Source organism: Cervus canadensis, chromosome 4 (assembly GCF_019320065.1).
Source record: "Cervus canadensis isolate Bull #8, Minnesota chromosome 4, ASM1932006v1, whole genome shotgun sequence".
Classification (NCBI taxonomy): domain Eukaryota; kingdom Metazoa; phylum Chordata; class Mammalia; order Artiodactyla; family Cervidae; genus Cervus; species Cervus canadensis.
In genome coordinates, this window is record NC_057389.1 from 55637822 (window position 1) to 55654277 (window position 16456).

Below are 16456 nucleotides of genomic sequence, written 5' to 3' on the forward strand. Positions count from 1 at the left end.
TTTTGCATCTGTAAAATGAAGATAATATAATTTCTACCTTGCAAGGTTATTGTGAGGACTGAAAATAATATATATTATATATGTAAGCACAAAACACAGTGTCAACCATGTTGTTTGCTTCTAATACATGTTAACTATAAAAACACTGTTTTCTCTTTAAACAATTGAGCTCCATGAGGGCTCTTCCTTGCACCTGTAAGAAGTGAATGCATGTCACCATGCAGAATCAGCCTAGACTATGCTTATGAACTGTAACTTCTGCCAAGCAGTGGTTTTAGGAGTGCTACCCGTCATGGAAGATGTGATCTGCAGTCTATCATCCTAAGGCCTGAACCTCTAGGCCTTGAGTCATTGCACTGCCCAGACTGAACTTATGTTCTTATTCTTATCTTTTACTCTAGCTTCCTGCTAGGCCTAGGGTCTGGAGCCCTGACTGCCCCATTTCCAGGGACTGAGTCCTGCTCTCCTTTCCCCCAGTATCAGACCCACGGTCCCACTTGCACCAGCTTCAACCTGAATGAATACATGTGAAACCACAATTGTATCACTTATGGGTCTGACATCATGAATCACGAGTGCCCAAAATTCTCCACTGGCTTTCATTACATCCCACCTCCACTTTCAAGAAGTAACATCAGGCCAGATGGAATCTGAAATCATTATGCCTCCACAGATGGCATGATCTGGACTGCTGGTGGCATAGGGTTCAACCAGATGATTGTTAGAGCCCCCTCTGAGTTTAATGTTATGAAGCTGCACATGTTTATTCTCTCCACAAATTCCTAAGCAGCTATCTACTTAACACCGAAATATTAAGTATACAGGATCAAGGCAAAATTGGTATATTCCTCTATCAGCTCTGCTCCAAGATGTTTCAGCCATGAAAGGAGACTTGAGAAAGTGAGGGTAGTAGTAGAGATACAGGAAAAATGAACTGGTTTGACTAGTGATTTTTCTGCTCTTTTATACTGTTTACCTCCATTATCTTCAGGAAAAGATAAGAGTCTATTATCCCAAAAGAAAAATGTATCGGATTTTAAAGATTAGTTGTACTTTTACTAATCAATTTAATCTAAGTAATATCACAAAGTTGATAATGCAAAGAACTTAATTCCCATAAACTAGTACCAAATAACAAGGTATAAGTTGGACTTACTCTTCCAGGAACCAAAGGGATAGTAGCTTCAGCTTTGGTTCTCTCAGCTTCATCATAACTGGGCAGTGTGGTAGCCACATTGTAAGATGGGGGCTTTGGAAACCCAGACTCATCTTTGTAGTCAAAATATGCTGCAAAATAAAAAGGAAGTCATACTTATCCAGTGATTAGCTGAAATGAGGAAAAAGGATTTCTGCTAACTCTGGCAAACAAAAACCAACCATTCCTCTAAAATTTTGCTGTTGTTTCAGTTGCTAAGTCCGACTCTTTGCGACCCCATGGACTGTAGCCCACTAGGCCCCTCTGTCCATGGGATTTCCCATGCAAGAATACTGGAGTGGGTTACCATTTCTTTCTCCAGGGTATCTTCCTGACCCAGGGATCAAACCCACATCTTCAGAACTGGCAAGTGGGTTCTTTACCACTGACCCATCAGGGAAGCCTTCCTCAAACATAACACGTAGAATAACTGAATCAAAAGATGCTGAACATGGGATTGGGAATGATTTTTAAACTTATCGGCTTTTCGATTATTTAAATTCCAGATTCACTTTACTTTCCCTGCCAAATGCTTTTGAACACTTTTTCTGGCTCACTATGTGGTGGCTTCTCAGGTGGCATTAGTGGTAAAAGAGCTTGTCTGCGAATGCAGGAGACATAAGAGACACGGGTCCTATCCCTGGGTGGGGAAGATCTCCTGGAGGAGGGCACAGCAACCCACTCCAGTATTCTTGCCTGGAGAATCCCATGGACAGAGGAGCCTGTTGGGCTACAGTCCATGGGGTCCCAAAGAGTTGGATATGACTGAAGCAACTCAGCATGCATGTGGTGTGTTCACAAAAGCATGGAATATTAATAATAGCATAAGGTAAAGTTTAAGCTAAAAATAATTCACCTGTGTGTTTGGAAATCTGTACCATGGTTTCCTCCCACTTATAACATCAAAATTAACTTGAAAAAAGGGTTAAAATTAATATTTCATAGATTTTTGCACTTTGATTCTTTCACATTATTTTTACCATGTATTGTTTCCTATGACACGCTTAAGGTAATCACAGGTTCAGTTAGAATCATTACTGAGTGGAATCTTGCATCCCCTCTTTTTAAATTTACATCTTCATTCTCACTGATTTCTATTATAATAGATTCAATATGTCTTATTAGAACAGATCTATTTACAAATGGATTAAATTTTCTACACAATTTTTTTAAAAACTTAAGAATTCTGAAAAAACTCCTATGCGTCAAGATTAACATTTTTTTCTCCACCTTGCTTAACTATAATTAACTTCCAATTTTACTGTAGTATATTACTGAAATTATCAATCAATAGAATTCACCTCATTAACAAAAAAAAAGGAGAAAAATTCATTGTTTTCACATGGGCAGAAGGATTTAAAAAATACCTAAATCTGATTTCTTTAATCTTTTCACAAATCTCTATGAAAAATCTAGAGTAAATATCATAATTAATGCTAAGTTATTAAAAGCTTTCTCCCCTAAGATTAGAAAATCAGACAAAAATGGCCCACAATTACCACTTCTAATCAAACATTATCTTAGACGTACAAATCAAGTTGGTGCAAAAGTAATTGCAGTTTTCCATGGTTGGACTTTGCCGTTTGATACTGGAAAGTGAAAGTCATTCAGTCATTTCCCATTCTTTGCAAACCCATGGACTATACAGTCCATGGACTTCTCCAGGCCAGAATACTAGAGTGGGTAGCCTTTCCCTTCTCCAGGAAATAGTCCCAACACAGGGACTGAACCCAGCTCTCCTGCAATGCAGGCAGATTCTTTACCAGCTGAGTCAAAAGGGAAGCCCTTGATACTGGAATACATTCTTAAATAAATGTGGTCATGTTACACATCATTTTAATGTGCATTTCTTGCTTTATTTTTTTTTTTGCTAATGACTTATTACTTGCTGTGTATTTTATTTTCATTTTAGACTGTGGAAATGATTTTAGACAAAAAGTAAATTCAAGCGATTTTCTTATTCATGTCGTAAAGCAGCAGAGACAACTCATGATGTCAACAATGCGTTCAGTCCAGGAACTGCTAATGAATGTACAATATGGTGGTAGTTCAAGAAGTTTTGCAAAGGAGACGACAGCCTAGAAGATGAGAGCAGTGGATGGCCATCGGAAGTTGACAATGATCAACTGAGAGGATCATCAGAGCTGATCCTCTTAAAACTACACGAGAAGCTGTATAAGAACTCAACATCCACCATTCTATAGTTGTTCAGCACTTGAAGCAAATTAGAAAGGTGAGAAAACTTGGTGAGTGCCTCATGAGTGGATCGCAAATCAAAAAATTGTCATTTTGAAGTGTCGCCTTCTCTTACTGTACACAACAACAAACCATTTCTCAATCAGACTGTGATGTACCACGAAAAGTAGACTTTATATGACAACCGGCAATGACCAGCTCAGTGGCTGGACCAAGAATAAGCTCCAAAGCACTTCCGAAGGCCAAATTTGCACCAAAAAAAGCTCATGGTTACTGTCTGGTGTCTGCTGCCTGTCTGATCCAATATAGCTTTCTGAATTCCAGCAAAACCAATACATCTGAGAAGTATGCTCAGCAAATGGATGAGATGCACCAAAAACTGCAAAGCCTGCAGCCAGCATTGGTCAACAGAAAGGGCTCAATTCTTCTTCACAACAATGCCCAACTGCACATCACAAAACCAAAACTTCAAAAGCTGAACGAGCTGGCTTACAAAGTTTTGTCTCATCTGTCATATTCACCTGACCTCTTGCCAAGCGACTATCACTTCTTCAAGCATCTTGACAATTTTTTGCAGGGAAAATGCTTCCACAACCAGCAGGAGGCAGAAAATGCTTTCCAAGAGTTCATGGAATCCCAAGGCAAGGATTTTTATGCTACAGGAATAAACAAACTTCTCCCTGGCAAAAATGTGTTGATTTTAACGGTTTCTATTTTGATTAATAAAGATGTGTTTGAGCCTAGTTATAATGATTTAAAACTCACAGTCTGAAACTGAAACTTTGTTTGCACCAACCTAGTACTAGTTGATGCAGTATGGCAAGAAGAGAGAATACAAGACGAAAGGACTGGAAAAGAATAAGTCTATTAAGTCTGTCCTCAATCATGGAAGACATAATTACATATGCAGAAAATCCAAGAGTATCTACAAATTATTAGAGTTAATATATGAATTTAGGAAAGTCTCTGAACACAGAGTTAATATAAACCATCAATTATATTTTCTATGTCAACAACAAACAGAAAATAAAAGTATACATGGACCATTTACAACAGCACCAAAACAAATAAAATACCTAGGAATAAATCTAATTAAAAAGATGTAAGAAAAAAATATGTAAGAAACAAGATGCAAGGTCTCTATATTGAAACTCACAAAATATTATTCAGCAAAATTAAAGAAAATCTTAATAAATGGGAGGGATTTAACATAGACTGGAAGACATGATATTATAAAGATGCTAATTATCTTCAAATTAATAAACAGATTCAGTGCAATCCCAACTAAACTTCCAGGAGAGTTTTTATTTCTTCCCATTTTATGGAAACTGGCAAGCTGATTCTAAACTGTAAATGAAAATACAAAAAGCCAAGAAGTATCAAAGCAATTTTGAAGAACGAAAAGACTAAAGGACCTAATTACCAGATATCAAGATTATAAAGCTCTGGAATTAAGACAGTGGAGTATAGGCACAAAGGTGAATAAACAGACCAAAGAAAGCATTGAATCCAGAAAACAGATACTCACACACATATATGGTCACCTGATTCATGACAAAGGTGACACTGCAGTACAGTGGAGGAAAAACGGTCTTTTCAATGAATGGTGTGGGACCAAATGGATATCCGTAAGGAAAAACAATCTTGACCACTACCTCATACTATACAGAAAAAAACAATTCCAGATGGAATGCAGACCTATCTAAACAAGAAAAATAAAATATCAAAGCTTTTAGAATAAAATTAGGAAAATGTATTATTGAAACTAAAGCTGCCACCTAATCCAATTCAAGAAACTTGCTTTTCTCTATGTCAAAATAACTACTTTACATACATATGCACACATGTACATGCATATATAATTTCCTTAAAATTTTTTTACTTTTAATTAAATCATACAAAAATTGTATTACAAATTGATGGGTATAGTCTGAATTGCCCATAGCCATAGTAATTCTGAATATATGAACAAAACTGGTATCTACCACTTTAAGGAAAGCTTTTTTTGGCCACACCACAGTTTGCAAGACCTCAGTTCTTCAATCAGGGAGTGAACCTGGGCCATGGCAGTGAAAACCTGGAATCCTAACCAACAGGCCACCAGGGAACTCTCCTTACTACCTTAAGTTGAGGGAAATCAAGAATATTTTTATTTCCCTATTTCAAAGGATTTTTTAAAAATGGGATCCATCAATATAGACACCTTACATAAAATTTTAAGTTTCCATGAAAAGTTTAATGACAATCTTTTCTAATTTAGTACATTCAAAACAAAAATCCAGTATTTGTTTACCACAATTTATATACCACAAATTAAAACAGGTAAACTGAATATACAGAAAGGTGGTTTTTGACTTTTCCCCACCAACACGTGTGCACCACTCCACTTCTAACCATCAGTCACATACTTGCCACTCTGCCACAGTTCTGTTTCAGAGAATATGGGAGAGGTTCCATCAAAACTGGTCAGCTTTCAGCAATTAAAGCAGAACTGGTATCACAAAGATTTAATTACCAAAAGTCCTAAACTATCACAATTTTATTTCTTTTCCCCATCTCTTCTAAACTTATGTGTGAAAATTATAAAGATAATCTGACAGGATGGGAAGAAAAAAAATTAATTAAGGAGGTTCTGAACTATGAGGAAGAAAATGAAAAAGTTGGGAGACTTCTAGCTTTTTTTATTTAAGGATTTATTAGCTTTTTATTTATTATAAAAGAAATCAAACATATTATGTTCCAGGTCACAGGTACTAGAATCAAAGGGCAGAACAATCAACAAGAAAACTATAAAAAGAACAAGAGAAAAAAACGGGCGATCACTTGGTTTTTGAATTCTACCCTTATATTAAGAGTCCGCTGGAATGAAATTAAGTTCCATAAAAAAGGCACACTGGAATGGGGCTTTTATCTGTTTTTCAGAACAGTAACATGAGTTTTTTTCACCTCAGGCTACAAACTAAAAATAATGTTAAAGATTTCTTACAGAAAGCTGAACCAAATACAAACACCAACAAATACTTAGTAGACAAAAGTCTCTGGCTAACGCATTTCAAGAGCTCAGCAGCCATCTCACCCTGTCACCTACCCGCACTCTCCGCAGAGATGCTGCTGTAAGGCGGAGGGGCATCCCCTGCGGCCTGCTCAGGCTCTCCAGGCTCTTCTTCATTCTGCAACTAAATAAAAATTTCACATTTTAATGCAATATAAAGGCAATGAGAGGAAAACCTGAAAACTGGAATAGCTTTTCTGGAAAGCTATTTGGCAGTGGGTTTCAAAAGTGTTAAAATGTGCAGCTCCTTTTAATCCACTCCCAGGATTTATCCTAAGGAAATAATCAGAAAGATGCAAACAAGGTAGCAAATAAATGCTATTCAGGAACAACCTAAATACCAATCATAGGGGACTTATTAAATAAATTACAGTTGATCTCACAAAGGATTACTAAGTAACAACAAAAATGAAAATGAAGAAAATTCGATGACTTGAACAGAAAGATTTGTGTTGTACTGTTACATAAAAAAGAATTTATCAAACCATATGAATCACATAATTTGGTTTTGAAAGACAGTTATGTGATGGAAAGCAGGTCTATGATAGACATCTACAGTTTACACTGTTTATCTTAGGAGATGCAATCAGAGGAGATTTTTTTCCTTGTGTATACATATGTTTTGTAATGAACATTTATCACTTGTATAATTTTTCCAGTTAGAATAATAAAAATCTGTTAAGACAAAGACAAATCACAGTAAAACCAAGGTCTACTCAGTCTGCACAAAGATTGTATCTTAAATAATTGAGATATTTACAAAAACATAAAATTCAACATATAACCTCTGTCAATACATCTTCCTCTTCTGTATCAGTAACTTTCTCACTGGTCAAATCTATAGCTCCAGTTACTTTACATAACTGACACTGAAACTGTCTTTCTGCCACTACCAGTCTAGACAGTCTACCCAACTCATCTTCATAAACAAAAACATGTGATTTAACTTTCCACTGTGACAACAGAATACAGCTCATTTAAAAGATGAACTGGCTGAGAGTCAGTCTATCGGTGGGCAGATGAGAACATGCTTCAGAGGTGATGGAAGGACTGCTTCCTGATCTGGGTGTTGGTTTTGTGGATGTTAATGCCATTCATGTTTAGTAAATGCTACAGATTTATTCAGTTTTCTGTGTCTGTATTTTACAAAAGAATTTTAAAGAAAAAATTAAAAACATTAAAAAAAAAAGATTAACTGGTTGAAAATGGGAGTCAATCTGTAAAGTACTAACGTAGTATTTATCACTGTAACTGATTTGGGGGTTTGGGTACCAGATGTACACCATCAAGCTATATAGAGCTGGACTTCCCTGGTGGTACAGTGGATAGGAATCCGCCTGCCAATTCAGGGGACAAGAGTTCGATCCCTAGTCTGGGAAGATTCCACATGCAGCAGACAACTGAGACCGTGTGCCACAACTACTGAAGCCTGCACTCCCAGAGCCTGTGTTCTGTAGCAGGAGAAACCACCACAAGAAGCCCCCACAAGCTGCAAATAAAGCCAGTATGCAGCAACGAAGACCAAGTACAGCCAAAAATAAAATAATAAATAAAATTATTTTTAAAACAGCCCATATCTTTTTAATTTTTTTTAAAAGACATATAGAGCCAACTGAGTCAAAGGTAAAATACAAATCCTTCTAAACCAACTGCTGCAAAGAATTCTATCTTGAATTGAAACCTAAGAAGAGAAAGGCTGACGTGTCCTCACATGAAGTAGATATTAAATCTGAAAGATCTGTCTTCAATTCTCACGCTATTCAAAATTAGAAGCAAACAACACCTTTCTGATCAATACTGCAAAGCACGTGTGTGTTTTAAGTTGCTTCAGTCATGTCTGACTCTTTGTGACCCCAGGGACTGTAGCCCACCAGGCTCCTCTGTCCACATGATTTCTCAAGCAAGAATACTGGAGTGGGTTGTCATTTCCTCCTCCAGGGGATTTTCCTGACTCAGGGATCAAACCCAAGTCTACTCCGTTGGCAGGCAGGTTCTTTACCACTAGCCTTACCTGGGAGAGTAATATTGCAAAGCATTCAGTTTCAAGTGAATTCTGCCAAATTTTCATCATTATCTACCACATGGGAACATTTTTTTTGAACACTAGTTATCTAACATTAAACTTAAGGCATTCCCAAAATAACTGCATTGTAATGTAAGTTACATTACATTACAATTACAACTGTAATTGTAATGTAAGATGTAATGTAAGAAGAAGTGCATGTATGTATGCTCAATCGTATCTGACTTTCTGTGACCCTATGGACTGCAGACTGCCAGGCTCCTCTGTCCATGGGATTCTCCAGGCAAGAATACTGGAGTGTGTTGCCATTTCCTTCTCCAGGGGATCTTCCAACCCAGGGATCAAACCCGCATCTTCTGCATTGACAGGAAGATTCTTTACCACTGAGTCACCTGGGAAGCCCTTCAGAAGAAGGCTTCTGGGCAAAATAGCTACAGTAAATCCAAATGTTTCTGGGAGACCAAATCAGTAAATTATTTAAATAGAGATCCTGGGGCCAGGTTCACTTGGAACAGTTTTAACACCTGCATATCTCCAGACAAAGCATTCTCAATTTACTCCCAACTTACCACTCTTGTGCACTGCAGGAAGTGCAAAAAAACCCCAGCAAAAACAAAGCTGCAAAAAGCAGCAAGTCAGCAGCAAAAGCAAAGGCAAAAAGAGTTTCACGAATGTTGCCTTAATTTACTACAGCCAGTCATGTTCTTTATTTAAACCTAATTTCTCATTTTTTATTTGACTTTTTTTCTATTTCTTGAGGTTGGTCAAATAATCCCGTTACCTCTGCATAATTAAGATTTCAGAAAGAAAGCATGACAATTCTAAGAAATACAGAATTCTAAGAAATAAAGCATAAAGGAGTTTTAACACGTGTATCTGCAAGATAGGTTGCTTGTCTCCTAGCAACCTAGAAATGTGAAACTTGATCATCCCACATCAGGGTAACAGATAACAGAGCAAAGAAATTCCAATTGACTCAGAAACCCCCATTTTCTCTTTAATGAGGAAAAAAGAAACATCTTGAGGTAAAATTTTTTACATTAAAATTCACCACTTTTGAATCATTAATTAATAAATAGTAATTATTAGTAATCAATCATACTAATATTATTTCTAGCTGAAAAAACAACCAACAAAAAGACACCTACTATGATTAAGGAGGCTGATGTATTAGGAAGATCTCAGGACCTCACTATACAGGGTTTGCAACTCTGACTTCTTTTCTATAATGCTGGTGATAAATTTAGGCTCCATCAAGAAAGGCGTTTAAAATAAAACACTACAATGTTGGAGGGAAAGAGGCAATCACCTTCAGGAAGTATTCAGTGATCACCAGAGTGTGAATAATAACATGCTATACAACAGAATCCCTAGGTGTACATCTTTTTACACCTTGGGGGCATCTACTGCCATTAATTTGGTTCTGCCAGCCAAACAAGCCACACACTCACTCACAGGGATTGTGGGGGCATTGGGAAATACTGCACTACAACTCAAGTGGGCCTTATCTAATAAGGCTGTGAGACTGGTTATGTGGTTCCATAATATGTTCTTAAGGTTCCCCTTTTCTGTCCTTGGAAACCTTTCCTATGCAGTCCTCCCTAACATATCCCTGGGGCTCGGGGATCCTCACGCTCTCCCAGGGCTCTCTAAGAGAATATGTGTCATTGCCAATTTGAGGCTGTCGCTGGAAAGATGCCCAGTCTCTTCTAGCAGCTGGGTCAGTGGAAGCCTGATTCCAGCCCACCTGCTACAGATTCCTCTGCAGGGGCTGTGGAGAGACAAGTTTGAAAAGTGGTGGGACTTCTGCCCTCCCCCTGTGCTATGCTCCTGCCAGGGAGGGGGTTGACTGATTGTGACAGTTAATAAATACCTTTGGGGCTCTGGATTCTTTTCTGTCACATAATTTTTTTTTAAACAATTCTCATCAATTTTACTTATCTCCAAATAAGATTTAAACTGTGGTTTTCCCTTGGTTATACAATTACCTATACATGCCATATAAAGTACTGAGTACAAAACTGTGTCCTCACTGCTGATCAAGGAATAATTGAATCATGTAAACTTCAGATGGTCTTTCTCTTCACCACACTCCTGACAGTGCCCTCACTCCTATTTCCTGATTACTTGCATTCCTCCTTATACCATGAGCAGACTTTGTTATGGCTCCCCAGAAGAACCCTAAAACTCTTCCACGTCCCCACTTTATTTATATGGCACAATCTTCTAGGTACTTCTTAGCCTTGATTGTTGTTCACAAGTTAAGTCATGTCAGACTCTTCAAGACCCCACAGGCTGTAGCATGCCAGGCTCCTCTGTCCTCCACTATCTTGCAAAGTTTGCTCAAATTCATGTCCATTGAGTAGGTGATGCTATCTAACCATCCTCAGCAACCCCCTTCTCCTTTTGCCTTCAATCCCTCAGTTTAAAAAAAAAAACAAAACACCTACCAACAGGTGCTGAAATGTTTTGTCCTGTATATTAAGTCTGTGAAATAAAGTACAACTAAAATAAAGGATGTTTTTCCTTGTTACTATCTTCCTCTATATCCTATCCACACTGTTCCTATTAGAAATAAATACATGGTGTTTTAGTTAAACAACAGAATCTCCCATAAAGAAATCATACATAACTCAAGTTCTAAGAGAAGCAAACTTCAATTAACAAGTTTAAAGACACAAACCCTACAAGTTTAAATTCTTATTTGAGCTCCCGCCACAGTAAAAAGGCTTCTCGCTACCCTCCCAAAAGCAGTTCTGAAAAGTGTTGGTCGCTCACTCATGTCCGCCTCTTTACGATCCCATGGTCTGTCCATGGAATTCTCCAGACAAGAATACTGGAGTTGGTTGTCATTTCCTTCTCTAGGGGAACTTCTCAACCCAGGGATCAAACTCAGGTCTCTTCCATTGCAGGCAGATTCTTTATCATCTGAGCCATCAGGGAAATCCCAGTAGTTTTAAAGATGAGCTTCAATTTAGAAATGAGCTGTTTTTAAGCAACAGAAGAACAAGGACTCAGACTAGGCCAAACTAAGGTCAACATTTACAACTGTATAGGATGGCAGTACCTAAAGGCACATAAAAGTCATTCTTGGATTCTCTCTACTAAGAATGGAAGAACAATTAAAAAAAAAATTCTACTAAACATCAAAGAGAAGATCAACCCCAAAACTCATAAATCCATGAGAAGCGCTATCAAAGTATACCTCATAATTCACACAAACATAACAAGTATGTTGAAAATAACGCTGAACTTATCCAATAAATCCATAAAGTTATAGTATTTTTGCAACTCATTTTTTTCTTGGGTGAATCCTATTTAAACAGCAAGAAAATTTTGGTAAGTTTAAATACCTTCTTCAGATAGTAACAGTCTCAGAAAATCCTAAACTTCAGCTTTAAATGCTACTTACACTTCTAATTTTAGCATTAACTTCTAAAACATTTACCTTAAAATGCAATATTTTAAACCTCTAATTATCAACCCACTGTTTTTGCATACTCTTTAAATCTCAACAAATGAGAGTATAATTACCAGAAAGTAAAAGCACATTTCTCTAGGTAAACAACTGGGTGTGCTATTTTACTCTGTTGTTCAGAAACAGCCAAAGTTTGTGAGGACTAAAAATTTTCTATTGTATATAGACTATAGTGGGTTTTTTTGTAATTGAAGTATAATTGACATTCAACATCATATATTAGTTTCAGGTGCACTTTATAGTAATTCAAGATTCATATACATTTCAAAACGATCACCATGATCTAGTTACCATCTGTCACCAAAGTTGTTATAATACTACTGACTATATTCCCTATGCTATATATCATTACATTCCCATGACTTGAACTCTGTACCCCTTAATCACCTTCATCTATTTCACCTGCCCCCCAATCCACCTCCCCTCTGGCAACCACCAGTTTGCAGATCTTATACTTGTATATAATATACTGACTATAAATTATTCCACCACCAACAAATTCTATACATTCAAGAATAGTTTTCTACTAACTTACTATTAACTAGGGGATGATATTTATATAAGGTAATTTTGACAACAAAATTCAATAATTAAAATACCATCTAATTTTAACCGACATTTCTCCGAAAAAGATATATACAGCCAGTATACATGAGATGTTCAACATTATTAGTCATCAAGAAATGCAAATCAAAGCCACAAGATATCACATTGCACCCAAGCATATGGCCATAAACAAAAGGAAAAAAGGGGGGAAAAAATCAAAATCAAGTGGTGTTGAATATGCAGAGAAATTAGAACACTCATACACAAGATGGAAAATAGTTTGGTTGTTTCTCAAAATAAAGTTAAACACAGAATTAAAAAAGGATCCAGCAAATTCCACTCCTAGACATATATTCAAGAAAATTGAAAATATATCTTCACAGAAAAACTTACATAAAATGTTCATAGCAGCATTATTTATAATAGTCAAATTGTTCATCAAATGATGAATGGATAAACAAAATCTGGTATATCCATTTAAAACGATGGGCTTCCCTGGTAGCTCAATGTTAAAGAATCTGCCTGCAATGCAAGACACCCAGGTTCAATCCCTGGGTTGGGAAGATCCTTGTAGAAGGAAATGGCAACCCATGCCAAAATTCTTGCCTGGAAAATTCCATGGACAGAGCAGACTTGGGGGTTGGGGGGTGGGCTACAGACTATGGGGTCGCAAAGAGTTGGACACAACTGAGAGACTAACACACACACTTTCAAAAAGGATGGACAGAAATAAATAACCCTAACCAAAAAAAAAAAAAAACCAAGAAACAAAAACGATGAAGCACTGATAACATTCTAAAACCTGAGTGAACCCTGAAAACATTATGCTAAGAAAAAGGAGCCAATCACAAAACACCACATAGTGTATGATTTCATTTATATAATGTCTCCAGAAAAGGCAAATATAATAGAGACAGAAAGGGTGGTGGATGCCAAGCGCTAGGGAATGGAAAAGTGTGGAGTAGAGTTACTGACTGCTAATAGGACTATGTTTCTTTTGCAGGTGATTCAAGTGTTCTGGAATTAGATAGTAGAACGGTGGCAAAACCTGTAAATACGGTAAAAATCATTGACCTGTACACTGCAAAAAGATGAACTATATGGCATGTGGATTACAACTCAAAAATAGGAAGAGTATTTTCTAATATTAAAACTGCAAATCTATATAATGTACAATTTATTTAAAAGGACACTGAAAATCAACTATTCCAAATGAGTACTTCCTTGCTAAATCAATGTCTATGTCCCTTAACGAGAGGGGATGGGTCCTGATCCCATCAATATCTTCAGAGTTTAACACAGTACACCTATAAGTGAATGGATAAAAATAATAAAGGAAAATAACACACTGAACTGCAAACTAATCACACTTTTAAAAAATCCCTTAATATTTCCCTTCCCTGAAAAGAAAAATATTAGGATCAAGAAATTAAAAGACAGTTTGACCAACAATCTCTTTTAAGAGCAAAGAATAAACATCATTATTTTTTTCTATTGTTTCCCTAAAGGTAATTTAAAAAACAAACTACCACCAGATCTAGACTATCCTAAACATCTTTCATGGCAGAGGGAAAAGACAAAATGCAAATCCTCTTACTAGGAAATTAAAAACACAATTAAAAAATCAAAATTTACCAAAGCAAAGGAAAAGCAAAGTAATTAGGATAATGCTTTAAATAAGACAATGGCAATAACAGATGAAAAGAATACCACAGTAAATATCCTTAGAACGGCCACCAGTTTGTAAAGCTATGTAAAGATTTTTGTGGTTATCACCATTAACATGTATAAATAAATTGATGAATACAATTTGGTTTGGAAGGAGAGAAAATATTCCAAGTCAATATTTATGTTAGTCCTTAGAAATGAGAGCAAATAGTTCAAACTATGATCATCAATTCGATGGCTTTTCTTCTATTTTTCACGTGAAGTCCAAGTAACACGTAAAGGCATACCATGGAGAGAGAAGAGAGGAAGGCAAGATAGTAGCCACTTATCTCCAACTTCAACTTTTTTTTTAAACAATTCTTTTCTTAAATGAACTTAGCTGCAGCACTCAGGTCTTCGTGCAGTGCACAGACTCTCTCTAGTTGTGGCGCGCAGGTTTCAGAGCGTGCCTGCTCAGCAGTTGTGGGGGCACGGGTCTAGTTGCTCTGCATAATGTGGGATCTTAGTTCACTGACCAGGGATCGAACCAAGTCCCTTGCATTACAAGGTAGATTCCCAAACACAGGACCACCCAGAAGTCCCTTCAACTTTCTTAAGAAGCCAAGGCACCAGGAGAAATAACTCCTCATTCATTAAGGCACTAAACTAGACAACTATGGCTAGGATCGTGGCACTGTGAGATTTTTGGGAGGCACCAGAAAACTGCCATCAACTTGACCACCTCTGGGATCCATATCTTCTCTGTGCACTGTCATGCTCCAACTCTTTGCAACCCCATAGACTGTAGCCCACCAGGTTCCTCGGTCCATGGGATTCTCCAAGCAAATATAATATGGGTTGCCATTTCCTACTCCAGGGGATCTTCCTCACCCAGGGATGAAACTCACATCTTATGTCTCCTGCACTGGCAGGCAGGTTCTTTACCACCAGCACCACCTGGGAAGTGCATTGTGAGATTTTAGGGTGGCATCAGAAAACTGCCATCAACCTGCCAACCCCTGGAATCCACGTCTTACATCCAACTGAAATATTTTCACCACTGATGGCTTTCATCAAGACCCTGTCAAGTAAATGGTGCCCAATGTTTCGGGTCACCTAGCTTAGGCAAAGTCTACAGCCAAGAGCCTTTCAGGTTAACGATAAGTGCCCCCCACTCCTTACCACTCTTCATGATTTTATAAAGATTGGGGAAATAAGGAACAATCACACAGCTTTCAATTAGGTAAGCCCCTCTATCTCTGAACATAATATCCTTTAAGAAGTGGCATCCAATCTATGTCTTGAGTCTTACCTTTTCTCCACTTCTTAGTTCCATATGAAAACTCGGTTCTTAGTTCAGAGCTCCAGAACCTATTTGGAGAAGGAATTAAAAGTCCTAGCAAAGATAACTTGAATTGGAGACTAAGCTCCTAGCCTGTTCTCCTTGCCTTTGACAGGACAGTTCATCTTTTGCTTACAGAATAAACACGAATTAGACAAGAGTCATTTTAAGATGGGCTTCCCTGGTGGCTCAGAAAGTAAAGAATCCACCTGCAAAGTGGGAGGATTGAGTTGGATCCCCAGATTGGGAAGATCCCCTGGAGGAGTGCATGGCAACCCACTCCAGTATTCTTGCCTGGAGAATCCCCATGGACAGAGGAGCCTGGTGGGCTATAGCCCATGGGATTGCAAACAGTCGGAGATGACTGAGCAACTAAGCACACATTTTAAAATAATTTATATAAAATCTAGTCCGTGAATGGTAAATACTCTTTTGTGTTTTTAAAATCCTGATGTTGTCTTCTAAGATGTGTTAAGGCTCTAAAATACCATCATGAAGAACTCTTAATCATTCATCATTTAATATATTAATCAAAGCTTTATGAAAAAAACTTTGTCCCAACAGAATATGGATTACAACTGGCATCTATTTAGATTTCAAGAACAATTTTTAAAAAATTATTTGTTCCTATTTATAAACTCACAACAGAACTGAAAGGATTCTGGACTTGGCATACAGAACATTTCTGGTCTCCATTAAGATTTTATACACACACATATATATAACCAGAACTCTCAAACTTGGAATGTAAACTTGCAGAACCACTTTAGAAAACTGTTTAGCAATATCTACTAAAGATGAATTCATATATACTCTATGACCTACCAATTCTACTCTAGTTATACATCCGAACAGAAACACATGTTCACCAAAAGACATACCAGGGTATTCAAAGAAACACTATTCATAATACTGGAGGCTACTCAAATGCCCATTAACATCAGAATGGGTTACTAAATCATGTTAACTTCACAGCA

The 16456-nt window shown here is 37.3% G+C and overlaps 1 protein-coding gene across 1 annotated transcript in view; it reads right to left on the reverse strand.

Annotated features, from left to right (window-relative positions):
- The window catches only part of NDFIP1 (Nedd4 family interacting protein 1), a 48537-nt gene that overhangs the window by 16366 nt on the left and 15715 nt on the right, over window positions 1-16456 (reverse strand). Inside the window, exons 2-3 of the mRNA XM_043465153.1 lie at window positions 6480-6567; window positions 1157-1287 (exon numbers count right to left, since the gene is read on the reverse strand). Of these exons, the coding sequence (XP_043321088.1) occupies window positions 1157-1287; window positions 6480-6567 (219 nt within the window). The remainder of the gene's footprint in view (window positions 1-1156; window positions 1288-6479; window positions 6568-16456) is intronic.